The sequence below is a fragment of the Tribolium madens genome, unplaced genomic scaffold (assembly GCF_015345945.1).
Source record: "Tribolium madens isolate multiple individuals breed KSU strain unplaced genomic scaffold, Tmad_KSU_1.1 Scaffold_97;HRSCAF=244;Tcas5.2_LG3a, whole genome shotgun sequence".
Classification (NCBI taxonomy): Eukaryota; Metazoa; Arthropoda; class Insecta; order Coleoptera; family Tenebrionidae; genus Tribolium; species Tribolium madens.
The window spans coordinates 14775609-14802506 of NW_025401069.1; the positions used below are offsets into that span (position 1 = coordinate 14775609).

General features: G+C 35.3%; 5 protein-coding genes across 11 annotated transcripts; 4 read left to right on the forward strand and 1 right to left on the reverse strand.

Annotated features, from left to right (window-relative positions):
- Positions 1-6496, forward strand: LOC123014108 (importin-4-like). Of its 2 annotated transcripts, XM_044413001.1 has the most exons (11): positions 1-88; positions 141-222; positions 278-625; positions 2141-2326; positions 2379-3050; positions 4033-4414; positions 4497-4935; positions 4985-5330; positions 5379-5564; positions 5618-6137; positions 6185-6496. In XM_044413001.1, exons 2-11 carry the CDS (start codon positions 169-171, stop codon positions 6313-6315), a joined length of 3264 nt encoding a protein of 1087 aa, XP_044268936.1. In that variant the 5' UTR covers positions 1-88; positions 141-168; the 3' UTR covers positions 6316-6496. The 2 variants fall into 2 exon arrangements, with proteins under 2 accessions (XP_044268936.1, XP_044268935.1); XM_044413000.1 differs by having other exon boundaries at positions 16-222.
- Positions 6497-6650: 154 nt separating this feature from the next.
- On the forward strand, positions 6651-19265 carry LOC123014976 (adenylyl cyclase X E-like). 3 transcript variants are annotated; one of them, XM_044414332.1, is made up of 16 exons: positions 6651-6784; positions 8918-9081; positions 9155-9289; positions 11058-11411; positions 11462-11611; positions 11660-11778; positions 13630-14064; positions 14121-14663; positions 14712-14879; positions 15085-15331; positions 15382-15510; positions 15558-15701; positions 15749-15968; positions 16020-16183; positions 18456-18681; positions 18727-19265. In XM_044414332.1, the coding sequence occupies exons 2-16, from the start codon at positions 8962-8964 to the stop codon at positions 19005-19007; spliced, it is 3435 nt and encodes a 1144-aa protein (XP_044270267.1). In that variant the 5' UTR covers positions 6651-6784; positions 8918-8961; the 3' UTR covers positions 19008-19265. The 3 variants fall into 3 exon arrangements, with proteins under 3 accessions (XP_044270267.1, XP_044270266.1, XP_044270269.1); XM_044414331.1 differs by having other exon boundaries at positions 6655-6784; positions 8929-9081; XM_044414334.1 differs by lacking the exons at positions 18456-18681; positions 18727-19265 and having other exon boundaries at positions 6655-6784; positions 8929-9081; positions 15749-15964; positions 16020-16169.
- LOC123014979 lies at positions 18714-25852 on the reverse strand. 3 transcript variants are annotated; one of them, XM_044414343.1, is made up of 4 exons: positions 24806-25852; positions 24694-24762; positions 24559-24648; positions 18714-19151 (listed from the first exon to the last, which is right to left on the reverse strand). In XM_044414343.1, the coding sequence occupies exons 1-4, from the start codon at positions 25766-25768 to the stop codon at positions 18981-18983; spliced, it is 1293 nt and encodes a 430-aa protein (XP_044270278.1). In that variant the 5' UTR covers positions 25769-25852; the 3' UTR covers positions 18714-18980. The 3 variants fall into 3 exon arrangements, with proteins under 3 accessions (XP_044270278.1, XP_044270279.1, XP_044270276.1); XM_044414344.1 differs by having other exon boundaries at positions 18714-19044; positions 19091-19151; positions 24559-24762; XM_044414341.1 differs by having other exon boundaries at positions 24559-24762.
- Positions 20788-24541, forward strand: LOC123014977 (membrane-bound transcription factor site-1 protease). Of its 2 annotated transcripts, none has more exons than XM_044414335.1 (4): positions 20788-22048; positions 22105-22403; positions 22457-23927; positions 24000-24541. In XM_044414335.1, exons 1-4 carry the CDS (start codon positions 20959-20961, stop codon positions 24233-24235), a joined length of 3096 nt encoding a protein of 1031 aa, XP_044270270.1. In that variant the 5' UTR covers positions 20788-20958; the 3' UTR covers positions 24236-24541. The 2 variants fall into 2 exon arrangements, with proteins under 2 accessions (XP_044270270.1, XP_044270271.1); XM_044414336.1 differs by having other exon boundaries at positions 23986-24138.
- Positions 25362-26818, forward strand: LOC123014980 (putative hydroxypyruvate isomerase). The gene is made up of 2 exons (XM_044414345.1): positions 25362-26419; positions 26471-26818. Exons 1-2 carry the CDS (start codon positions 25945-25947, stop codon positions 26776-26778), a joined length of 783 nt encoding a protein of 260 aa, XP_044270280.1. The 5' UTR covers positions 25362-25944; the 3' UTR covers positions 26779-26818.
- Positions 26819-26898: the final 80 nt, after the last annotated feature.

Below are 26898 nucleotides of genomic sequence, written 5' to 3' on the forward strand. Positions count from 1 at the left end.
TGCCAACTGTCATTTTCCATATGATTCACATCAATTATCCCAGCCCCAACCCAATTTTTTTCACATTTTAGCATACCACAATCCACTGGTGCGTAATTCGTCCATACCACAACCGGTATTAAACTAATTTCATTTAATAGTGTATGTCATTCATTAAAATCAGTGACGATGGAGGAAATTCTATCTAAACTACTCGTGGCCAACAGTAAAGTCATTCAACAGGTAAATAATTGTTGTCTCAATAAACCCGTCTAACCTAACAAACACGTGTCTCTAGGGCACCAAAGAACTAAAGGAAGCTTTCAAAAAACCAGAAGCGATTCCCGCCCTTTGCGAAGTGATTGTTTCCTCCTCAAATCCCCAAATTAGACAATCAGCTGCGGTGCTGCTTCGAAGAAAACTCGGCAAAAAACGACAATGGAATAAACTGGACGCAGAAACAAGAAATAGAATTAAACAAGGGATGCTACAAGCCCTTGTCAATGAACAGGAAAAGTTAGTCAAAAACGCAATTGCACAGTTTATTGGCATTCTAGGCAAACATGAGTTTCCGGAAAACACGTGGCCGGAAGTCTTGCAATTTATACACACTTTGTGCAGCAGCGACAATCTCTTCGACCGAGAGGTAATTTCGGGGGCTAATTTCCCGCCAAAATGGCAAATTTTAATTCTAATTTGGCAACATTGACTGTCAAATACAGATGTCACGATTTTATTGTCAATTGTCATTCATTGGTGACGGGCGGCCGCTGACATGGCCGTCAATTGTCACGATCACAGGTCACGGTATTCAATGTTGCCAATTTAATGAAACTTAATAGTTTTATAGTCAATTTTCATTCATTTACCACAATACTGGCTATGTTATTCAATGTTGCCAATCAAATGAAAGTTGGAAATACTCGAATCGTCATTATTTCTGCCATCAATGTGAAACTTTAATGTGGCAACATTGACTGTCAAGTACAAATGTCTCAATGTTATAGCTAATTAAGTGACGGCCGCTGGCATGCCGTCACCTGACACAATCAATATTGCCAACTTAATTTCAGTTACCTACAGCCTTTGGTGGTATTATTTATCATTAAATATCTCAATGTTGCCAGATTTACTTTTACAGTGGACGATGTTATTACCACGCGAAACGTGGATGTTTATCATTTAATTGTTACCCTAAAGGCATTGGTAACTTTTTTTGCGTCCATTTTATGTGTGATTGGAGGTTGGAAATACTAAAATTCTCATGATTTTTGGTGTCAATTTGAAATTTTAATTTGGCAACATTGATTGTCAAATACAAATGTCACGATTTTATAGTCAATTGTCATTCATTGGTGACGAGCGGCCGCCGGTAATGTTGCCAACTTATTTTCAGTTACAGTCTTTGGTGCCAAAATTTACCACCAAAATGACTACCTCAGATTTACTTTCAAAGTGGACGATATTATTATTATTACTCTTTTGTCATTCTAAAGGCATTGGCAACTTATATTGCCCATTTTGTGTGTTGTTGGAAATTGGAAATACTCAAATCGTCATGATTTTTGAAATTTTAATTTGGCAACATTGAGTGTCAAACACAAACGTCATAATTTTATAGTCAATTGTCATTTATTTTGACCGCTGGCATGGCCGTCACCAGCCACAAACAACCACAGGCCAATTTAATGAAAGTTGGAAATACGCAAATTATCATGAGTTTTGGCTTCAATTTGAAATTTTAATTTGGCAACATTGACTGTAAAATACAAATGTCACAATTTTATAGTCAATTGTCATTCATTTACGTCGGGCGGCCGCTAGTTTAGCCGTCACCTTTTACAATTACAGGTCACGTTAGTCAATGTTGCCAACTTAATTTCAGTTACAGCCTTTGGTGGCAAAATTTACCACCTCAATGCTGTCAAATTTAGTTTCAAAGTGGACGATATTAGCCCATTTTGTGTGTATCGTCATGATTTTTAAAATTTCAATTTGGCAACATTGACTGTCAAATACAATTGTCACAATTTTATAGTCAATTGTCATTCATTAATGACGGACGGCTGTTGGCATGGCCGTTACGTGAGCCACGGTCACGTCAGTGTTGCCAACTTAATCTCAGCCACAACCTACTTTGATAAATGTAAAATTGTTTTAGTTGGGGATGTACACCTTGTCTATAATGACTGAAATCTCGCAAGGCTCTTACATAACCCATGCAGATTCTTTTGCGGTGCTTTTTACGAATATTTTGAACACTCTTCCTGAGTTGAATTCGAATCTAGGATACTATACAGTGGTGACTATGAACAATTTAGTGTCTGTAATAGGTGGACATCAGCAAGTACTACCACTCTTTCAACACCAAAACCCTTGTGTTATCAATAATGTTCCAGATGGTAAACGTTTATCATAATTTACTCCCCCGTGTGTTAGAAATAATCAACGCATTTGCTCAAGAAGACGAAAAACGCGCTTGCGAACTATTTGAAATCCTCGAAGAGTTGATTGAGTTTGCTGTTGCTGTGGTGGTACCACATGTACGACTGATTGTAGAAATGTGCCTTCGTATCGGTAGTGACAACACCAAACCCACAACAGTCCAAATTAAGGCAATTAGTGTTGTGGGTTGGTTAATTAGGTCCAAGGGCAAGGTTATACAAAAAAATAAACTCGTCGAACCGATTATCAATGTTTTGATACAATTGATGGCACAACAGCCTGATGACGACGTCAACGAGGAGTACTTCCTAGGGGATCCTGACCAATTCACGTCCATTACTATAGCCACTCAAACGCTGGATTTAATCGCTTTGCATATACCATCAGAGAAGGTTGTCCCCTATTTACTGACCAGAGTGGAACCAGCGTTACAAGGGAACGATATTTACGCCCAAAAAGCGGCCTATTTGGCCCTAGCTGTGCTCGCAGAAGGATGCTCAGAACGGATAAGACACAAATATTTAGAACCGTTTCTCAAGTGCGTTTGTAATGCGATTCACAATCCGAATGCAGTGGTCAGGAATGCGGCGTTTTTCGCACTAGGACAATTCGCCGAACATTTACAAGTAAGTGAGTCGAAAAATATACAGAAAAACTCAAAGAATTCGTAATTTTTTTAATTTGACCCAATAACGTTTTATGCATTTTTTTTTTTGGGTTTTTAAGACCTTTAGAAGTGTAATATACTATTTCCTACGACCATATACGAAACTAGATCATAATGCACAATTACATATGTTGGCAATATCGTTCGAGGTCAAAAACCTGTGCAATTTGTTTTCGCGCTGTGTGTTAGAAATCTAACGCACAATTCACACTCGAATGTTTTCTATTTTTTCATTCAACGTATTTTTTTTTGTATTCATTATAAAAAATAAATCGTTATTCAACTTATTTTTGTATCCATTATAAAAAATAAATCGTTATGAAAAAAAAGTGTTCATAAAAAAATTGTTTATGGTCATAGGAAAAATAGTGTACAAAACTTGCAGGAAAGTGTCTAACGCACTCGCGGGACTTATCACTTTCCGTGCTCGTTAATATACTATACAGGGTTAGTCACAGGAGAGTTACTTTGAAAATTAATTAGTTTAAAAATTTTTGGGTCTGCACCTTCCAAATTAAAAATCGGTAACTCTGCCATTTCTTAAAATTTTGAATTCGTTTTTTTGGCGTTTTAAAGAGAAAGCTTCAGATATTTCTTCATGTATTTTCAAAATTTGAAAAAAAATTAACAAACCCCAAAATTTTAAGGTTACTTTTGCAACAATCCAAATACCCATCTCATTTTTTTCAAATGAAATACCCCAATTTTTATTCTACTAAATAGAAGAGAATTTAATTGTGCATCGATCTGTATTAACATTCCCAATACCCAAATTTAATAATTTAATAAAATTTATTACTACCCACAAAAACTTTTTTGATTTTCGTCGAAATTTTGGTCGATTTTTGGCACCCGCAGCGTCGTTTTATTGTCAATAAATTTAAATTTGTCAAGTTGGACTCCTAATAGTATACATCGTGGATACAAAACGTTGTTTCCAGCCCGAAATCAGCCAATACGCTGCCGAACTCCTGCCAGTCCTCTTCGAATACTTGGGTCAGGTTTTCGCCCAAATGGAAAAAGATAAATCGGAATCGGCCAGTCTGGATCGTCTTTTCTACGCCTTGGAGACATTCTGTGAAAATCTCGACGAGGGTTTAATGCCCTACTTACCAACCCTAATGGACCGTTTATTCGTCGCACTTGATCCAAACGGATGGTCCCTGAAACTGAAACGAATCGCTTTAAGCACTCTCGGCTCCGCCGCTAGTGCTGTAAAAGAGGGCTTATTGCCTTACTTCCCCAAAATAATTGAAGTGCTCAATGTGTACATCAACGCCGATCCGAATATAGAAATTCACCAAAATCAGAGCTATGCCATTGGTGGGTAATAATTTTATTTGTAAATTGATTGCGAATAAAGTGAAGTTTTTCTCTCTCGTCATGTAATATACTATTTTTTTAGAGGCCCTCGCCGTGATTGCGCAATTCATCGGTGTTGAGAATTTCAAGCCATTGGCGGGCGAGTCTTTGCAACTCGGATTGAGAATTTTGGAAGAAACTGATGATCCTGATGTTAGAAAAAGTGTTTATGCGTTATTTGCAGCTCTTGCGATTGTGATGAAAGAGGAAATAAGTCCAGTTTTACCGAAAATAGTCGAACAAATGATCAATAGTATACAAAGCAGTGAAGGGATTGTCACACATTACGAAGACGAAGAAAAGGAAGATTTAGACGTTTATGCCGATCTTTCAGACGACGATGAAGAAGAAGAGGAAGATATTGATACAGTATCATCTAGTAGTGCCGATTCGACTCATTGTCGCTACTCAGTCGAAAATTCCTATAATGAAGAAAAAGAACAAGCTTGTCTGGCACTTAGGGAAATTTGCATCAACACTGGGTATGTCACAAAAGTGAAAAACCCTAAATTTGAGTGTTTTCATCACTAGGAATGCGTTTTTGCCATATATCGAGAAGAGTTTTGAGGAGATTTTCAAATTGATAAATTACCCACAAGACGACATCCGGAAAGCTTCAGTCGAAGCCCTCCTCCAATTCTGTATCGCATTACACAAAATTCACTCAAATGAAACCAAACAAGCTCTCTATAAAGCATTACAAATGTTTGTACCGAAATGTGCCGAACTTATCCGAACTGATGAGGAACGCGGTGTTGTCATGTGTTGTTTAGACGCTTACGCCTCCTTACTTGACGAAGTCAAAAGTGACGTTTTGGTGGGGGAGGGTCATCGGGAGGCTATCATGAACTGCGTCATTGACGTCCTTACGTTAAAAGTTGCGAAACTTTGAGTGATTTTTCATGAATTAATGAACGATTTTCAGACAATGTGTCAAGACACGGATTTAGATGTTAATCCTGAAAACACTGATGATGAAACTGAAGCTGAACAAGACGAATTGTTGTTGGAATCGGCCGGTGATGTGATTCCGAAATTCGGGGCGGCGATCACCCCCGACGATTTTCTCCTCTACTTCCCCAATGTGCTTCAATTGTTGACACAGAGAACTGTATTACCGACAAGTATTTTTTTTTTTTCATTAAATTTTTTTTGTGGTTGTAGAAAAAACAGCACAGTGTGAGTCAGCGTTCGTTCGCGTTCGGTACTTTAGCCGAATGCATGAAGTCGCTCGATGTGTACGTCGAGAAGTTCGTCCCCCATTTGTTGCATTTGTGGCTCACTGGGGCGAAAGACGCCGCCGATGAGGTGCGAAATAACGCGATTTTCGGCCTTGGCGAGATGATTTTGCACGGGAAGGAGCGGATTTTCGGGTATTTCCCCGATGTGCTCCAGGCGCTGTCCACGGCGGTGGCTAAGGAGGCACACGCGGGGACTCTAGACAACATTTGTGGGGCTTTGGCCAAGATGATTATTGTCAATCCGGGCGGGGTTCCCCTGGACCAGGTGCTCCCGGCGTTCCTCCAACGGCTGCCCCTCCGCGACGACTACCAAGAGAACGAAGCGGTGGTCAAGTGTTTCTTCACGTTGTACCAACAGGGGAATCCCATTCTTCGCGAGCATTTGGCGAGTGTTATCAAAATTCTAGTGCAAGTGTACGAAAAGAAACAATATCCTAATGATGGTGGGTGGCATTTTTTTACGAAACGAGTTGTTTATTGTTTGTTTCAGAAACCAAAAATATTCTAGTGGAACTTATCAAGACTATAAATAGGGATTTTAGTGAAGAATTTGGGAATACAGTGTCTTCCTTAGGACCAGAAGTGACTAAATCGTTGCAAAATTTGTTTGCTACTTCGTAAGACCAAAACCTTAATTCCTGTCCTGGCAATCTCAGAAGTTTTTTTTTTTTTTGGGACATGTGTTAATGTTTTTTGTTGAATCATATTTTTGTTTATTTATTGTATCTGTGTACCGACTATAATAATGCATCTTAAGAGTTTTAAAGTGATTACTACCGTTTTTAATAAAAAATTGCTTCGATTTTTCGTGTTTGTTTTCTCTTGATTGATGACTTGGTGATGATTCATTTTTTTAACAAATGGGTGGAATTCCGTTTCCGATGGATTACCTAGGTATCTTATCTCAGATTCAAGATTTTGTGATTGCTTATCAAATTATGGCTCATACCTAAGGAGATAATTCCATTTTGCACAAGTACTAATGGCGAAACAGTGTTGTAATAACGTGTGTCATTTAAAAGTTTTAAAAAATGTTTGGTGTTTTTTATAATTTTAAAAGTTTTGCAATACAGTGGACTGCATAGATCAGGTAAGTAATATTTCAAACATTTAAAAAAAAATTTTTTTACAAAATCTGATCTACAAACTTCAATTTTCATTATTTTCTCAAGTTTTTGAGTAATCGTTTCATGCAACACTGTTTTAATTTTCCATGTCGTCATGGCAACAATGTTTATTGATTGCCTAGCAAGAACAATTAATTTTTACTCTTGATTAATTAGACAACGTTGCCACATCTAATTTTTTACCACTTTCATGATTTTAATTATTTTTATGTAAGAATTTCTCTAGCTCTACTTTTTGGGCACCCTGTGTAAATAAGAAGTGCTTAAAATCGTCCAATCTAAATACATTACCAAGAAAGATTTTTTTATCTACATAATATTTAAATGGTGATAAAGAAATTTTCGTCGAGAAATCATAATACTTAATCACAGTTAAACTTTGTAGATTTCTATCAGTTTTTTTCCCTCAAAATCACAAGCCTCTGTTTTATCTCTCATCTTGTTTTTAATAAAAAAAATAATGACTTTAAAACCGCACAAAAGTAAAACTATAATGTTTTTACGGCATTTATTATATTTATTGTTGCTTCTTAATTCCGTTTTCGAAGATAAGATAATTTATGTTTTCGAATTTCACAATTTGTTGTTCCTTTTAAACATTTAATCTTTTTATAATAAAATTATTTAAAACATGTCTGATTTCCGTTCGTTTTATTTTTAATCAATTGCGTTTTGTAATCTTGCAAAAAAATACATCAAGCGAACCAAGATTTTTTTTTAATATTATTTTAATTTTATTAAAACACCATTTTTACTTCTTAGTTTAGAGAGATGCAGCAGTATTAGTAAATTTTTAATGAGAAATGTTTTCCAAAGTAGAATAACACAAAATTGTACTCACTTTATTTTATTTAAGATTTAAAAAAATTCCAAGTTTAACTTAAAAATTTCTTTTGAAATATGCTTTTGTACTATAACTTTTTACTTGTTGGAGTTTTGAGTAGTTAGAAGAAAAAACACTTCTTGTTACTTTTTTGGAAATAGGTAATTTCAGATTTGAAATTTCATCTTTCAAAAAAATTCCGAATTTTCAGACAAATAAAAAGCTACTCGTATACTATTCACAGTAGTTTCAAAGGAGAAATTACGTTTTGTAAATTTAAATTTTTTTTAAATCTAATTAAGACAATGTTTTCATGCTTCAAAAAAGATATCTAAACATGAAGTTTGAATCAATTAAGAATTGAACTCAACTAAAATTCGAACGCAAAATCGCAAATTCTACTTAAGTTTTTTTTAACATTTTTTGAAACAGAGAAAAATAGAAATTTCTTTACTCTTCTCTTTAGAAAAAAAAGACGAAAAATTTTGTATTTTAAAGTTGTCATAAAATGTGTCTATCTCTAATAACATTATTTTTTGAATTCCAATTTTAAAGCTAAGAATCCTTTATTGAAATTTGCATTTCTAAAAATTGGCATGGTTTTGGCGTTAAAATTTGGAACTTGAATCCTAGATACATTAAAATCTGCTGTTTTTAATCAAATTTTCAGTTTATAAGCGTTTTTATCTATTCTTTGAATATTAAAAACACTAACTTTCGAAAAATTACAATTTTTACAAACTGATCGCAAAAAAATATTTTTGTTAGATAATTTAGATATTCAGATTTCGAATTTTAGATATTCAAATTTTCGAAGCCTAGAGAAAACGAAAAAACTGGAAATTTTTCTTTTTAAGACCTTGAATCTTCTACTGAAAAACTTTTAGTGTATCTTGATATATAGTTTGTTTTGATAATTTGGAATTTTGCTTCTAGGCCTTGAAATTTCTATCTTTAAACCCAGTTTTTTTATGAATCTTAAATTTCTAAAAAATTTTACCTTCGCACAATTCGTTACTAAATTTTAAATTTTAAATTTCGAATGGTTTGTTAGTATCATTTTTGTAATTCAACCAAACAAAAAAGGTAAAATGTTATAACTTGGAATTTTGCATTAAAAAATTTAACTTGGAAGCCCGCTTTTGTATTCCTAATAAAGTATTTTGAGAGTTAATAGTAACCAATAAAAAAATTCTCAAAAAAAAAATAATTTTCTTGTAATTAATTTACTTAATTTTTTTCTAAATTCAGGAAACGTAACACGTTTTAATAGTTATTTAACAGTCTTTTTTCGTGAATGAATTCGCCACTGGAAACATGTATGGAGCAGAAGAAGGGGAATTTTCAGCAGCAGCGGAAGCAATAGCCCGCCTTTCAATAAGCACCCAAATCCAGCACCCAAACAATGAACGAAGATGGCGACTTTCATATTTAAAAGTATGTAAAATCCTTGCTACTCCCTAAAAATTATTTACTCCTGAAAAATTCAAGCATTGTTTCATAATTTCAGGCCCAATTCGAATCCCTGGAGCTCCACCAACTCTTCCGCAGATACGGCCAGCGCATCAGCCACGGCTACTTTTCCCAATTTTTATCCCTCCAAATCATCCTCATCACCAGCCATTTCATAACACTACTAGCCGCAGTAAGTCCAAAAACAACACAAGAAACACTCTTTTTTATTTTGTGTCTGAAAGAAAGCTTATTTCGATACCAAAACCGATGCTTTAATTAGCCATTTCAACACCAATTTGGGTGCTGAAATAGTCTAGTGCAATTTACTTTCTAGGGTTGGTAATGGTGATTTTCAGCGGCGTTTTGAGCGATTTTGCTTATTTCAGGTGGTGTGCATTGTTTTCAACAAAATTTCGAAAAATATTCGAGACTTGACACTTCGAAAATCGAATTTTTCAAACTTTGTGACATTTATTACCAACCACCTTATCAGTACCGAAAAATGCCGAAAAGTCACCAAATTAAGTGAAAAATAATGAATTTTGCTTATTTACATTACGTTTTTTCGTAAGGATTCTGTTAAAATATATTGCAATTACCAAATTGGGTTGAAAATGATCTTTTTTATGATTTGTTGGGCGTTTTAACACCTTTTTCAATAAAAAATTTACAAAACTATTTCGTCAAAATCGCTTTTACTCAAAAATGGTATTTTTACTTTTTTAGATTGTGCTAAAAAAAAATTCAAAAATACCATTTTACGTTTTAGGACGTTTTTTAGTCAGAATCGCAATTATTTTGAAAATTTTCGTCGAAAATAAGGTAAAAAATTAATAAACTATCACGAAATTAAAATTATTTTTGCATGTTTTTGAGCCGAAACAAAAATCATCTGGTTGCTTTTCCAAACGTTTTAGCAGATTTTTCAATCAAAAGCACAAAACTTCGTCAAAAATAAGCCGAAAAATCACATAATTAATTCGAAAATGATGTTATTTTTGCTTTTTTCAAACATTTCGTTGCGTTTTTAAGTCTAAAAGAGAGTTTTTTCTTTAATTTTTGCTAAAAACATACCAAAAAATTAATATATATATACCAGACTAAATAAAAAACGACATAATTTATGCTCTTTTCGAGCGCTTTAAAACATTTTTCAATGAAAAACGCAGTTATTTCGTAAAATTTTGTCAACAATACGTCGGAAAGTAATTGAATTAAGTAAAACTATTGTTATTTGTGCTTTTTTAAAATATTATTTATTTATTTAAACATATTTTAACACCTTGATCCACTGTTTATTCAACAATCCAAGTTGTACATAACGTTTTTAGCATTTGGTAATTTCATTCCTAATAGAAACCAACTCTTAAAAGTCTTTTTCAATAAAAGAATATTGCGAAAAAAATTGTTTTAAAAGAAAATACCAGTTTTCAAAAAAATGTTACATAACACCTTTATCCACTCACCCCTTCAATTGTAAAAAAAAATTGGCATTTTTTTAGTGAGAAATATTTCCATGGCAAACTATGCGAAAACTATGATGGATAGTAATGAATTTCTTCTATTAAAAAAAAAGTTAAAATAAAAAAAAACATTAAATTTACTTATAGGGAATATTGATACAGATCGATACAGAATTAAATTCTCTTTCATTTAGTGGAAAAAAAAATGGGGCCTTTCAATTGAAAAAAATCAGTTACGAGTATTTGAAGTTTCTCAAACGTAACCTTAAATTTTGGAGGTTTGTTAATTATTTTTCCAATTATAAATACGCATAAAAATGGTAGAGTTATCGATTTTTAAAGAGGATGCAAATTCCAAAAATTTCAATAAAGTCTAAATAGTTCAAAAACGATTAAATTTAGGTATAGTGAAGTCTGAAAAAACTCTCTCGAAATCACTTGAATAATCCAAAAACGCAATAAAAAACATAATTAAAAAAACATATTTTTTTTCAGTCTAATCCCGATCAAGTGATTCCTGATCTGATCCTCTACGGTTTAATCTCACTCTTCTCAATTCTTCTCTTAATCATCACCGACAAATACGTCAAAGCGCACCCAAAGCTCCTCACAATTCTCGCCGGGGCCGCTTTCATCACCACCTTCTTCATGAACTTTTTCATCCCTCTTTACTACAAGCACCACAAGTTGCGGCCAGCCTACACCACCTATTTGATCATTTCAAACTACATTTTCCTCAACATCCATAACAATATTGTTGCGATTGCTTTGGGCATTTTTGTATCAATTTTCCATCTAGTCACGCTGATTCTAGTGACGTACGAGGACCACGATAGACTCCTCCAGAGAGTGAGTGACTTTTATCTTATCAACCAGACATCACTTAATAATTTTTACAGCTCGGCTCTGATAGCATTTATTTGGTTTGCACTAACAGTCTCGGGATTTATTTTCGTTACATGAACGAAATTGTGTTCAGGAGGAGTTTCCTCGATCGCAGATCTTGCGTCGAATCCACTCACCAGCTGAAATTTGAGGAGGAACAAGAGGTGGGTCTACGACCAAAGGAATTATTTTTTTTTCAAAATTTGTTTTAGAACCATCTCTTGTCTAGTATTATCCCCCAACATATTATAGCAAAAGTGAAGAAAACTCTAGTCGACTTTATTAAAATTAATGAAGTGCGGGGCAACTGTGTTAAATGGAAACCATTTGAGTATGTCGATATTAAAATTTTTTTCTATTTTGCGTCTGATAAGGCTATTAACGAACTCGTTTGGGTGCATTAACGACTGTTAACTAGACTTAGTGTGTTTTATGTTTTAATGTTGGTGACAATGCCGTAATTTGGTTACCAATTGCTCGAATGTGAAACTTTTAGAATTTATTTTCTCAGAAAAAGTGTTAAATAATGACATTAACCCACTTTTCTGAAATTTTCTAAGAATCTATTTTAGTTTAACGAATATTTAAAAAAAGTAAAAAGCTTCTTTCTACTGTTGATATAATTTTACACAATAATTTTAAAAAACTTAAAACCTTCAGATTTTATAACAACAGAGACGAAATTGCAGTGTTATTTTCACATATTCAGTTCTCTCAAACATAAAAAATAGAAAGCTATAATTTTGTAGCAGATAATTACATTATAATCTTGGACATTTAGCTTATTTTAATGTAATTTTGGTAATAATTGTTGTTGGGTGGGTAAAATTTATTATTTAAAATGAATAATTTCTCAAACAGAAAGTAAAACTTTTCTTTTTACTATTGGTGTAATTTTACACAATCAATTTTAAAAATGTTAAAAACTAACTATTCTAGAATTTTTATTAGACTAAAAAGTTTAGGTATGATTTCAGGAATATTCTCCCAAACGTAAAAATTGTATGGTTACTGTTGATTTAATTTTACACAATCAAATTTAAAAATGAAAATATAAAATGACATTTATTTACTCTTTTTTTTCTTTTATTGTTCAAAAATATTATCCAAAAAAATATAAAGTAAAATGCGTTTTACTGTAAATGTAATTTTACAAAAAAGTTTTAAACAATGTAAAATGCTACGATTTTTGATAGTGGAAACAGAATTACATTACAGTGAAATTTACAGTTTGTGTTTTAACGTATTTCAGTACAATTTTACAAATTAATTTTTACAGTATTTGATGTAATTTTTCCTAAAAAATTGAAAATGACATTTATCCATTCGATTGTTATTTTCTGCAGACCAGAAAATTTATTACTTAAAAATATTATCTAAAAATATAAAGTAAAATGCTTTTAATTGTAATTGTAATTTTACAAAAAAATTAAAAAAAAATAAGAAGAATTTTTTAATAAAAGAAACAGAATTACATTGAAAGTTACAGTTTGTTTATTTAACATTTCTGTGCAATTTTACAAATACATAATTTTTTACATTATTTGATGTAATTTTCCCTCCAAAAAAATATAAAATGCGTCTCATGGTAAATGTAATTTTACAAAAAAGTGTTTTAAAAATGTAAAAAGCGACGATATTTAAATAATAGAAACAGAATAATTATATTACATTAAACTTACAGTTTGTGTAATTAACATATTTCAGTGCAAGTTTACAAATTATTTTTACATTACTTGATGTATTTTTACCAAAAAAATGTAAAATGACATTTACCTACTCTTTGTTATTTTCTGTAGACCACAAAGTTTATTATTTTTTGATAAAAGAAACAAAATTACATTACAGTGAAACTTACAGTTTGTGTATTTATTATTTCTGTGCAATTTTACAAATACATATTTTTTTTTACATTATTTGATGTAATTTTCTCTAAAAAAATGTAAACATTAAATGTGTAATAAATGTGACATTTATCTATTTTGAAATTTTTTTCACCAACTGGGGTAAAATTCCCTAAATTTTATTTTTTTTTTCATAAAAACAACATAAAAAGCGCAAAATAGAAAAAAAGGCTATTCAAGCAATGGTTTGTTTCCCCACTCGCCGGTACGCGGCTCCTGTCAAAATTTCAAACCCTTACTTGAATAGCTGTCATTCGTATCTTAATACACTATTTTAGTGACATTTACGTGGAGGAGCACCCGAATGTGAGCATTCTATTCGCCGACATTGTCAATTACACGGCAATGACGACGGAATTAAGCGTCACAGACTTATTGGACGTTTTAAACGAGCTATTTGGGCGTTTTGATGACGCCTCTGAACAGCTCAAAGTTCTAAGAATCAAATTTTTGGGTGATTGTTACTACTGTGTGGCTGGACTACCCCCCGACCCGGCCCCAAACCACGCCGAAGCTTGCGTCGATTTGGGACTAAAAATGATCGCAATCATTGGCGATATAAGAGAGAGGAAAAAACTGAACATAAATATGCGAATTGGGGTCCACAGTGGGAGCATCAGTTGCGGAATCATTGGAAACATCAAGTGGCAATACGACATCTGGTCCAAGGATGTCGACATCGCCAACAAAATGGAAACGGAAGGAAGCGCAGGGTATTGTTATTCTAGTTTTGTATGTTTGGTTGCCTATACTAAAACTATTTTTTAAGGATGGTTCACGTGACTAAAGAAACTAAAACTCTTTTACGGAAACCCTACCAAATCACAACATCGAAGAAGATCGTAAACGGTGCCCGGACTTACCTGATAGCCCCTCAGAGCGCTCCGGTCGCGCTTCCGGTCAAGGAGCCCATCGCCAACACCGGAAGTGTCCCACGGCCGTCCATATTCGTTAAAAGGACCAGTATCGTCCCCAATGATGTTAAAAATATGCAAAACTCGCGTAGTTACTCCCTTATTAGCAATTATCGCTCAGCTTCGGAAAATTTTGAGCCGGAAAATGAGCTTTCCAATGGGAAACGCCACACTTTTCCCAACTCGACCGAACGCAGGATTAGTGGCAACCCGGGGGGGCAGTATCAAAGGAGGCCTAGTGGAAATACGAGATTTTCCACCGATCGCAGACTCACCAATGAGCGAAAACGGAGGACGGCCTTCATGAACAACAACATCAAGAGGTACAAGGAGAGGTTGGAGGAGACCAATAAGGAGCTTGAGGACACAATCGAGAACATGTTACTGTCAAAATATGAGTAAGTTTGCAGAATTTTAATAAACCAAAAATTGCAAAATTCTTGCAGGCAATGGTTCAAAGCCAGCGACATGTTCCGATTACTTCTAGTATTCAAGGATTTAAAAATTGAAATGGATTTTATCAAAATGCCAGACCCTTTATTCAAATATTATCTACTAAGCGAGGTCTTACTTGTCCTTTTAGTCTTCATTTTGCAGAATTTGACCCTCTCGAAGTAATTAAAATGTGTCCCAAATTGCTGTGGATAGTCAAGGTCACTGAGCTTACTTAGCAACGAATTTGATTGATTGCCTAGCAACTGATCAAATTTATCGTGTTACTTAGCAACGAATTTGATCTTGATTGAGTCTAGTACGCGTTGCCTAGCAATTTGGCTGTCACAGTCACAGCTGTCTCGATGTCGCAATTTGAACTTTTAGGTGGGATTGGCCCGAATGGCCCTTCTATGTGACTCTTGGGGTTTTACTTTTCTTCTTTTTGCCCCTGTCTTGGGCCCATCACTGGTGGGCTAAATTTTTTGCGAAAATCGACCATGACAAACCTAGGTCAAAAACCGTGGGTTTTTTTCTCGAAGCATCAAAACTTGTGACTAATAATGCGTTGATTCGGGTTGTGATATACACTACTGTTTATCTTTTGTTTTGTGTGTGCGTCTTGACTGAATGGGTAATGAGGGTAATTTGGGTAAATTTGAAATGAAAATGTGATTTTTTCAGTTAGAGTGTTACTCTGAGACTCAGCATGTGAACCACACGAATGTTAGGTCGAATTTTCTTGAGTTGATTGGTCAGGAGGAAAATGCGACGTTGCAAAGCGATGTTGACACTCATTGTATCATCCCTTGGGTATAATTTTCCGTGTTTGTGTGATTTTTTTCAAAATTTTGTTTCAGCACATGACTGAAACTTGCGCCCTGGCCATAATAATGAGTTTCCTGTTTCTGCGAATGTACATGTGGCTGAAACTGTTCTACGCCACTGCGATCGCTGGAGTGTACTCCTACTGTATTTTGAATTTCAGTGGTACCTTCTATGGGGTAAACAATTTAAACAAATCAAATAAAAAAATTAAATAAAAAAATAGGACAGCCAAACTTTCAACGTGAGTCTCCCTCCCCAAGTCTCGCATGTGATGGGGGTGCTCTTCCTGACGGTTATTTTCCATCTCGTGGACCGCCAAACCGAATACATGAACAGAATTGACCATTTGTGGTACAAAAATTTGATCGAAAAAGAGAAACAAGCCAGTTATGTCCATCACGTTAATAATATTCTTCTGGAGAATATTTTACCGAAACATGTTGGTATGACTGTCAATTGTGGGTTTCCCCCCCATTTTATAATCGCTGTTTTAGCCGAACTTTACCTGAATGTCAATAGACACTCCTCCGAGGAGGTCTACCACGAGTACTACAACGAGGCCGCTGTTATGTTTGCCTCAATAACGAATTTTTCGGTCGAGGAGATGGGGCAGGGGTTTTTGGAGAAAATGAGCTCAGTTATCAGCGAATTCGACTTGGTAGGTACTACCCTCATTTTTATTTTTTTTACTCTAAGCTAAGAACTCGTTTAAGTGCGTTAACAGTCTAGTGCATTTTATGTTTTAATGTTGGTGACAATGGTGACATGAAAAGACCATTTCCCGATTAGGCATAAATGTGTAATTTTTCCAGAAAATGAATAAAATGACAACCGATTTTTTTTAAAATTTTCTAAGAACCATAAAGTCTATTTCAGTCTAATGGATATTTAAAAAAAAAGCTTGTTTCTACTGTTGATGTAATTTTACACAATAATTTTAAAAAATATAAAACCTTACGATATTTTATTTCATTTTTTAATTTTTACATATTCGTTTCTCTCAAACATAAAAACTGGAAAACTACAATTTTGTAGTAGACAATAATTTTGAAATTACATTACAATCAAACAAATAGTTAATGTAATTTTGCTAATAATTATTACATTGTTGGGTTCATAAAATTTATCACTGAAAATGATTAATTCCACAAACAAAAAATTAAACTTTTTTCTTAACTGTTGGTGTAATTTTAAATAATCAACTAAAAAAAATTTAAATCTACAATTTTGTAATAATAAGTACTATATTACATTTACTTTTCCTTGTATCAAGAAAATATCAAATGAGATTAATTTACTCTTTTATAATTTTCCATGGACCACAAAGTTTATTGTTAAAAAAAATTATCTCAAAAATCTAAAGTACTCGTAAAATGCCTCTTAATGTTAATGTAATTTTACATTAAATTTTTTTAAAATGTAAAAGACTACGACGTTTTAATATCAGAAATAGAATTACATTACAGTGAAACTTACAGTTTCACATTTTTTAACACATTTCCGTGCAATTTTACAATTAATTTTAACATTATTTAATGTAATGTTCCCTAAAAAGTGTAAAATGACATTTATCTGGTCTTGTGTTATTATAGACCACAAAGTTAAGTGCTTAAAAATATAAAGTAAAATGCCTCTCATCGTTAATGTATTTTTACATATTTTTTTAAATGTAAAATGCTACAATTTTTTAATGTAAGAAACTGAATTAAATTACAGTGAAACTTGTAGTTTGTGCATTATAAATGATTTTTTCATTATAAAAAAATGTAAAATGACATTTATCTACTGTTTTGTTTTTTCTATAGACCACAAAGTTTATTGCTTAAAAATATTATCTCAAAAAATGTAATTTTACAAAAAAGTTTTTGAAAATGTAAAAACTATGATTTTTTTAATATACAGGGTGTAAAATATTTAAGGAGGTAATAGTATGAACAAAAATAAACAAAAAAGTCTTAATAAACATATCAAATGTGAATATTTTTGTTAGAAGCTTCTTCTCTATTTTGTTTGAACACATTGCAAATAAATATTTCAAAAAACAAATAATCTTTCATATCTCCGAAACAGTTACTTGCGGACCCATGTTTATTAAAACTTTTTTGTTTATTTTAGTCTATACTGTTACCCCCTTACATATTTTACAATTTTTTTAACACCCTGTATAGAACAGAAATAGTAATAAACCAGGAAGTGTGAATTTTGTTGCTGGATTAGCTTTTACACTGAAGACAGAGTTACACCAAACAAACTTAAGAAGTGGGAACAAAAGTTAAATTTAAAAATTTATTTAATATAAATATAAACATTATTTATAAAACAACTAGTTTTGAAACAAGAAAGAGATAAAACGTTCTTTTCTGTTTCAAGAATCATATTTTTCTACAAACATGAACAAACTGAACTTTTCACATTAGAAAATTAAATCGATCAAAATTTTGCCAAGAATTGAAAAAAAAAAAAATTTTAAAATTGTTCCAAATGCACTAATAGGAGTGCAAATAACCCAGAAAAGTGTTAAAACGTTGTAAAGACGAGTGAAATAAAATAAAAAATATATGTGAAAATTAAAAACCTCAAAATTGAACCATTTGAGGGTTCAAGAGACTTAGAAAAGTACAAAAACGTTGTAAATGCAAAAAATAAATTTTTGAAAAATTTTGTGTATCTATCCTGTGTTAATACAATTCAAATAACTGTCAAAAGATGGCGGGCACATAAGTTATATATTTAAAAGAAGTGCACACACAAGAGCAAATAAGAAAGAGTATAACAGTAAAAGAGATTATTATTATTATCATCACCCGAATTTTGTTGATTTTTCTAAGAAAAATTCAAAGACTAACAATTCAAGTGTTGTTTTTCAACTCGCCGCTACGCGGCTCGTATCGTCCATTCAAACTCTCCTGTTTACAACTGCAATTTTTTAGTTATTGAGACAAAACAATTACGGCCGCCCTATCGAGAAGATCAAAGTTGCTAAATGGACCTATATGGCGGCTTGCGGTCTCGCCCCGGGCTTGGGCGACACCGTCAACATCGAAAAGGACCACCGAGACCACACTGTGATCTCCTTGTTGAAATTCGCCACTCATTTGATGCAAACTTTGAAAAAACTCAACCATGAAATGTCACAAGAAATGAAACTCCGAATAGGTAAAAGAAAATAAAAAAAAATATATTAGCTTATTTATTTGATAGGAATATCTCATGGTTACATCGCCGCCGGTGTAGTGGGTTCGAAAAAACCCTTCTACGACATATGGGGTGATCCGGTGAACATGGCCTCTCGAATGGACACCACCGGGCTTGAAAACTGCATCCAAGTGCTTAAGCCGACGGCCGAAATCATCAAAAGCTTCAAATATAAGTGCGAATGTCGAGGGAAAGTTGAGGTGAAAGGACGAAAAAAGCCGGTTACCACATATTGGGTACTTTTGGATGATAATTTCAATCTAGTAACAGAGGATAATGCAGAATAGAGTCAAACAAAGGTGCAGTTTGTGGTGCTTCCTTGTCCTGAAAACGATGGTTTGCAAAAATATTTTTTTTATTGCCAACTCACTTTCTCCCTCTTGGATGAATTGGAGCGAGACGACGAGGTATGTGGCGATTGAGGACAACACCTGGAAAAAAACTACTATTTTGAAGCGCAAATTGGCATCCAGGGACTAGTCTTATAATACACTCTATTATTTATAATAATTTATTTGTACATATTTTTATAATAAAAATTTGAGCAAAAACAACTCGTTTTACGTAAGAATTGCGTCAATTGACTCAGAGGACGTCAAAAAGGGTCAATTTATCAATTATTATAAATATAATTCGACTGTTTATATTCATTATTAGTTAAAATAATACTTTTGGTAGTGTCGGTAATGTGGATTTCTTTACATCTTCCAGTCTGTATCTATGAAAAAAAATAGCAAGAAATGATCATTGCCATAGAAACGTAGATGTTTTCAAGAAAATTAGCAAATTTTTTTCTTTATTTCTTATACAAGTGGTCCAAATTTTGTCTACTAAATTGTTTTTAAGTCAATAGATAAACTCATTATTCGTGTTTGAAGGTTTATTACTTGTGGCGTGGTTTCAGAGATTTATTGATAGAATTTTTATTATAAAAAACATAATTTATTCTAGTTTTTCTATTCACATTTACAATTGTCAATAACAATGACAGTTTCTTTCATTTTAAATGTCATTTTTATATTGTTATTGTGTTGTTATAAAAGAACTGTTATAATAGTATGTTAAAAAAACAAATGTTACAAACATTCTCTTTGTGATACAAGTGGTTTGTAACGCGAGCCACGCAATGGCGAGTGTTACAAGGCACGAGTTTTTTTATGCTATTTTGCTATCAAATTGAATTTTTTGTTTGTATTTGGCTGTGTATATTTAAGAAAACGGAAGACAATTCGAAAATTTGTTGTAAAAAATGTATATAAAACGATTGTTTCAGTCTTTATTTTTTTGTTTAATAATTAATAATTAGGTAATTACACTATTGTTAACTAACATAAACATCTTACATAAAGAAAGTAAAATCTAAAAATTTTTTAACGCTATTTCAGAAACAATAATATTAAATGGCATCTACTTTCTTTTTTTTACTTTAAAACAAGGCCGATACAAAAATTGTTTATAAATAATGTATAGTTGCGGAATTAAAAATTCGGGCAGTGTTGTCATTTTCATAATGTACACTCTAAAACAACCCTTACATTAATAACCTCATTTTTTTACTCTTGTCATGTTTATGTCATTTTGACTTATTTACTTTCAAAAATAGTAATTTGTGGCATAGGCATAGGTAGGCAGCAGATCAAAGCGATGATTTAAATTCACTTAGTCCAATTAATAAATTTCCTAAGACATTTAATTAACAAGAACTTTTTAAAGTGACAGAAAAATACTGCCCGAAATTTTAATTTTGTATCTTTCGAATAAAAAAAATACGCCGTATAAATAACATAAATATTAAACACTGTACATCTTGCGCTGTTCTTTTCATTTGAAATAATGTATATTTCATTTGACATTTTGTTTTTCACCAGTTGGCAGTTACTGTTGTCAATTTGACAATAATATAAAGTCGCCAAACATTTATTTTACAAATCAACATTTTGTTTTAATATTATTATTTACAATAGATAAAAAAAAATATAAGTAGCCAAATATTTCAAGTTTCAAGAAATTTTTACCGTAACGCATCACGTAAACCGGCCTTTATCCGGTATGCGCGACGCTACGAAGTCCAAAAACCGCGAACCTTTCTGTCACTTGTCGTTGTCACAATTCCTTGATTCTCTTTTGTGTGTTAAAAGTGATAAAATGCTAACTTTGTTGTAGCCCTTCCTGACCATGTGCTGTAATGAGGCCCGAAAATGATTCGAAAGAAGCGAAAGTGGTATAGCCTTAACGAAAATGCTTCGCCTTTTCCTCACTCTACTTTCCCTTGGGAGTGTCGAACTGATCAACAATGAAATCCCCCCCGAGGACAACCTGGAATCGCCCTTGTGTTGCAACCTGACTACCGATCATGTAGAAATCGATTACAGTTCGAAAGTAGTCGAAAATGAATACATTGTTATGTTCAATGGCTACTACAAGAACCAGGCACGGGCCGGGTACATTAACACGGCCCTTAACACCTCCGGGGTCAAAAAATGGAAGATTTTATCCCGCGAGAACCCCGCCAGTGACTATCCGAGTGATTTCGATGTTGTGGTACTTGAAGACACTGATAAGAACGCAGGGTTGAACGCTTTGAGTAACCACCCTTCGGTGAAGACCGTCACGGCCCAACGAATGGTCCTCCGCACCCTCAAATTCGTCAATGAGAATTACATAAGACGCGGGAGGAGCAGTCTCTCGAAAAACCAGTTCTGGCAAGCGACCGGTCGACACACAAGTCGCCGTCTCTTGAGGGCTATACCTCGCCAGATAACCTCAGTCCTCCAAGCCGACTCTTTATGGAACATGGGGGTGACGGGGAAAGGGATCAAAGTGGCGATTTTCGACACGGGACTCTCCAAAACGCACCCACATTTCCGCAAAATCAAAGAACGGACGAATTGGACCAATGAGAAGACGTTTGATGATGGTCTCGGCCATGGGACGTTTGTCGCAGGGGTGATAGCCTCGAGTAAGGAGTGTTTGGGCTTTGCCCCCGACTCCGAACTCCACATTTTCCGGGTCTTCACCAATAACCAAGTTTCGTACACTTCGTGGTTCCTCGATGCTTTCAACTACGCCATCTTGAAGAAAATCAACGTTTTGAATTTGAGTATTGGGGGGCCCGATTTCAAGGACCATCCTTTCGTCGATAAAGTATGGGAGTTGACTGCGAATCGGGTGGTTATGGTCTCGGCTATAGGAAACGATGGTCCTTTGTATGGTACCTTGAATAATCCTGCCGATCAAATGGATGTTATAGGAGTCGGAGGGATTAATTTCGAGGACCAGATTGCTAAATTCTCATCACGGGGGATGACCACATGGGAGTTGCCTCAAGGTGGAGGAAATCCCAACTTTAAAGGGGGAAAAAACTGAGCAAGTTACTCGTTTTAGGGTATGGGAGAGTGAAACCAGATATAGTGACTTATGGGTCGGCCGTCCGAGGGTCGAACATAAAAGGGGGCTGTAGGGTTTTGTCGGGGACTAGTGTGGCGTCTCCTGTTGTGGCCGGGGCTGTAACATTGCTAGCAAGTGGTGTTTTGCATCGCGGTGATGATATTAACCCCGCTAGTATTAAGCAAGCCCTAATGGCCTCGGCAAGGAGGCTCCCCGGGGTCAATATGTTCGAACAAGGACACGGCAAACTCAATCTCATGAAAGCCTATCAAATTTTGAGTAGTTACAAACCTCAGGTGTGTATTACACACTTGAAAAAAAATGGGTATGTTACACGGGTGTGTTATAGGCTAGTCTCAGTCCCAGTTACATTGACCTTAGTGAGTGTCCCTACATGTGGCCATATTGCACCCAACCCCTCTATTACGGTTCTCTCCCCGTCATTGTTAACGTAACAATTTTGAATGGTCTTGGGGTATCGGGGGTGATTGTGAGTAAACCACAATGGCACCCATATACGCCCCAACATGGGCAAATGCTCGATATTGCCATTTCACATTCGGAGTTGTTATGGCCATGGTCGGGGTGGATGGCTGTTAGTCTGTCCGTTTCAGCAGATGGGGCAAATTACGAGGGGTTGGCTCATGGTCACATTACAGTCACTGTGGAGTCGCCCCCAGGGCCAGGTGAGAAGGAACCCAGACAAAGCACTGTTACTCTTCCAATTAGGGCTAAAATAATACCGACACCTCCGAGACACAAGAGGATCCTATGGGACCAATACCACAATTTGCGGTACCCACCTGGGTACTTCCCTCGAGACAACTTAAAAGTGAAGAATGACCCTTTGGATTGGAACGGTGACCACATCCATACCAATTTCAAGGACATGTACCAGAATTTAAGAAACTCAGGGTACTATATTGAGGTACTAGGATCACCATTCACCTGTTTCGACGCCTCCCATTATGGTACCTTGCTGATTGTTGATCCCGAAGAGGAGTACTTCCCCGAGGAGATAGCAAAATTGAAACGCGATGTGGATTCGGGTCTTTCCGTGATTGTTTTCGCCGATTGGTATAATGTGACAATGATGAAAAAAGTGAAGTTTTACGATGAGAATACGCGCCAATGGTGGATGCCAGACACCGGTGGTGCCAACATTCCGGCATTGAACGATTTGTTCGCGTCGTGGGGGATCGAGTTTGGGGATAGAGTCTTTGAGGGGAATTTTAAATTGAACGATCATGATATGTATTACGCCTCTGGTACCAGTATTAGGAAGTTCCCCAATGAGGGGATTGTAGTATCGGCGAATTTGCACGATCAAGGATCACAGATGTTGGGCGAGACGAACGTAGCGAATAAGAAATACAAAATTCCTGTTTTGGGAATGTTGCAAACCAAGTCGGGGGAGAAAAGTGGAAGGATTATAATTTACGGTGACTCGAATTGTATAGATGCTAGTCATTTGGAGGCGGCGTGTTATTGGATGTTGGACGCCATGTTGGAATATACTTCGACATCGCATTTACCGTCGATTTTCAAAGACAACCAATTGACGGATTGGGAGGATGTTGTGGATACGGAAGTTCCGGTCCGAATGGAAGGAAATCGACTGTATAGATATTCGAAAGTTTTAGAGGGGAATTTAGGGGAATCACACACTAGGCCTTTACCGCAATGCCCACACTTGGTCTTTTCACACCCAATTCCATTGAATGTTTCAGCACCTTCCAATCTATATCAGTCGCAAAAACTACTCTCCTTAATGGAAGACGTTGCTTTACCCACTTTAAATATCGAGAATATTATTAAAGGTAAGAATAATTTCGATTATTGATAATTTAAGAAGAACAAATCTCTCATTAATGTTAGATTGATCATTTCAGATGCATCGGGACATGAAAACAATGAAGAAGCCGATTTATGGAGTTGGCGAAATAAACAAATCAATTCAGTTCATTATAAAACAGAGAATTTTAATGTCACACTAACCATACTAGTGTTACTATCTGTTCTTGTTTTTTGTTATTGGCTGCGTTTGTATCGACCCAAACCGAAAAAACGGAAATTGTGCAAACGCTTGATAAATTTYATGCAGTGTCGGAGATTGTCCACAGTGTAGAATTAGCATTAATAGTACAAACATCACTTTGAATTAAGTTGGCAACACTGAATTAATGACATTTGACTATAAAAATGTGACGTTGTCAACTTTTAAATTTCTTTGATATGTTAGAATTAGAAGTAGCTCTTTTACTGCCAATAGTAACAAATTAGCGACTAGTTGTTTTCATGTTTAACTCGACCAAGCTAACACCGAGTGCTTCAACGAACTCCTTTTTGTAAATTTTTTATTTCATTGTAGATAGCATTTAATTTATGTACAATTCGGCGTTTGTATAAAGTTAATAAAAAGATTCTATTTTTATGAAATTTGTTACTCACCGATGGGATTTGACGTTTATCGATGATGAAATAACCGGCTGCTGAAACCTCGACTGGTTGGGCCGCAATTTGCATCATAAATGTTTGAATCTGGAAAAATTGTAGAAAAAATGTTGTATGTAGCGATTGACTCACCTCGATTCGGGTGGGGTCATCAACGCGTGATAAAACAATGGCACGCAAGACGTAGATTACTTTGTTTCCCTGAAAACCAAGTAGTGTCAAAAAATCGAGTTGTCACACTTACCGCTTCCTTAATTTCGTTTGAAATCACAAGAACCCAAACCACGACCAAAAAATTGAAAACTGTGATGGCCAACAAGTGGATTTCGTGTGTCCTATCGTTGATAAAAGTACAAATATTCGCAATGACCATCACAATGAGACAGAATTGGTCAATTGCCATGAAATTCCCGTAGCATTTCCCCATCTCCTCCACGGCTTTGGTGAGCAAATTGTGCATTTGGCGGAGATATTCCAAAGTTGCACGAGACTCATCCGAGTATTTTACTTCAGACAAGAAACTTCCATGGAATTGTCTTTTGATGGTTTTGTTCAAAATCCGGTAATTGCACGCGATTCTCGAGGCGAAGTAGATGTAGAGGAGGAGGGGCGCCACCTGCCAGGTCCCCAAACTCCCGAAGAAAACCGCCGACAAGTTCGTGTGCAAAACGCTCAACTCCGGGGGCATAGTCTCCAAGACCACGTTCGCGGACTCGTAGAAAGACAGGGCAATTGCGACAGCCCCCACAACGACCGGGAGAAGCGTCCAAGTGAACAAGGAGCGGAAACAGTACGACGATTGATCAACTAAAATGGGGCGCTTCTTCCGGTCGAAAAGGTCCAAGAGGAGGATCAATTTGGGCAACTTCTTCGAATGGCTGGCACAAAAAACGAAGCAGAAAATTGACCGGAAAATCATGACGTAGACAACAATGAACAAATAGAAGGAATTTTGAATTGCAAACATGAAACCACTAAAGAACCAAATCATGTAAATGTTGAACCCGAAAATAGCGAAACTGTACAAGTGGGCGAAACTTCGGATGGGGGCCCGGAGCTCCGCAGGGTTGCTCGTCCTGAGGTTTTGCAAGGGGAATATCCCCAACACTTTACAGATTAGAGCGATGGGTCTGAAGTACCAGAAGAAGGTCTTGGTTTCCATTGTCACACACTGGATTTTTTCTACTGACTGAATTGTAAAAAACATTGGTTTTTATTCCTGAGATAAAATGTTTCCCTGAACCCATTATTTGGCCATATGGAGATTATTTGTCCTCTAATTGATGTTAAAAGTTTGCTGATTATGTTTGTTGTTGCGTTTTGCGTTATCTTTTCATGTAAGCGCAGCTTTATCACTTTTGATAAGTTTTCATTTCTTAGGTCATGATGAAGTTCTGTGCGAATTTGTCCTTCATGTTCACCGAGCGGCCCTTCTTGGAGCGCTACAGATTGGCCAAAGAGGCCGGTTTTGGGGCCGTTGAGACCGGCTTCCCCTTCAATTTCACCGAAAAACAGGTCGTTGATGCAAAAACCTCGGCTGACATCCACCAAGTCCTCATTAACACCTACACCGGTGACGTAACGAAGGGCGAACTCGGTTTTGCAGCAATCCCCGGGAAAGAACAGGAGTTTAAAGACAGTATTGCCAAAACCATCAGTTTTGCTAAAAGTCTCGGGGCCTCAAAAATCCACATTATGGCCGGGAAAGTCCCCGAAGTGACTGACGCTCATCATTCCGTTTACGAAACGAATTTAAAATATGCGACAAAGTTGTTGGAGAAGGAGAATATAATTGGGTTGATTGAGCCAATAAATAAATATTCGGTCCCCAATTACTATCTCAATTGTTACGATAGAGGTTTGAGGGGGCTTCAATAAAGCAAAGGGGGATTTAAAACGTGTTTTTTAGCTCTAAATGTGGTGAAGAACATCAATAGTCCCAACTTGAGGATCATGTTGGATGTTTTCCATTTGCAACATATCAGGGGGAATGTTACTAACAATATTAAGGAATTGGGGGGCTATATCGGGCATGTACAAATTGCACAAGTGCCCAATAGGAACGAACCGGACACTCCGGGGGAACTAAACTACGTTTATGTACTAGAAACTTTGGAGTCTTTGGGGTACAATGACTGGGTCGGGTTGGAGTACAAACCACTTGAGGACACCAAGAAGGGGCTCAAGTGGGTCAAGAATCTTGGCTACAGTCTCTAATTGGTGGCAATTGTGTAAATAAAGGCTGTTTTAATTAAAATTATTGATTTTATTACAAAGATTGGCATTGCGTACGAATGACGGCATGACCGAATTTGTTAATTTTCGAAAGAAACCAAC

Coding starts and splice junctions, on each gene's coding strand:
- LOC123014108 (XM_044413001.1), top strand. CDS start 169: ATGGAGGAAATTCTATCTAAACTACTCGTGGCCAACAGTAAAGTCATT. Junction 5,331..5,378: donor TTGACGTCCTTACGTTAAAA/GTTGCGAAACTT, acceptor AACGATTTTCAG/ACAATGTGTCAAGACACGGA. Junction 5,565..5,617: donor AATTGTTGACACAGAGAACT/GTATTACCGACA, acceptor TTGTGGTTGTAG/AAAAAACAGCACAGTGTGAG.
- LOC123014976 (XM_044414332.1), top strand. CDS start 8,962: ATGTATGGAGCAGAAGAAGGGGAATTTTCAGCAGCAGCGGAAGCAATA. Junction 11,779..13,629: donor GTTAAATGGAAACCATTTGA/GTATGTCGATAT, acceptor ACACTATTTTAG/TGACATTTACGTGGAGGAGC. Junction 18,682..18,726: donor AGAAATGAAACTCCGAATAG/GTAAAAGAAAAT, acceptor TTTATTTGATAG/GAATATCTCATGGTTACATC.
- LOC123014979 (XM_044414341.1), bottom strand. CDS start 25,768: ATGTTTTTTACAATTCAGTCAGTAGAAAAAATCCAGTGTGTGACAATG. Junction 24,763..24,805: donor CAAACGAAATTAAGGAAGCG/GTAAGTGTGACA, acceptor CTTGGTTTTCAG/GGAAACAAAGTAATCTACGT. Junction 19,152..24,558: donor ATAAACGTCAAATCCCATCG/GTGAGTAACAAA, acceptor GTTTTTTTCCAG/GTGTTGTCCTCAATCGCCAC.
- LOC123014980 (XM_044414345.1), top strand. CDS start 25,945: ATGATGAAGTTCTGTGCGAATTTGTCCTTCATGTTCACCGAGCGGCCC. Junction 26,420..26,470: donor TCTCAATTGTTACGATAGAG/GTTTGAGGGGGC, acceptor CGTGTTTTTTAG/CTCTAAATGTGGTGAAGAAC.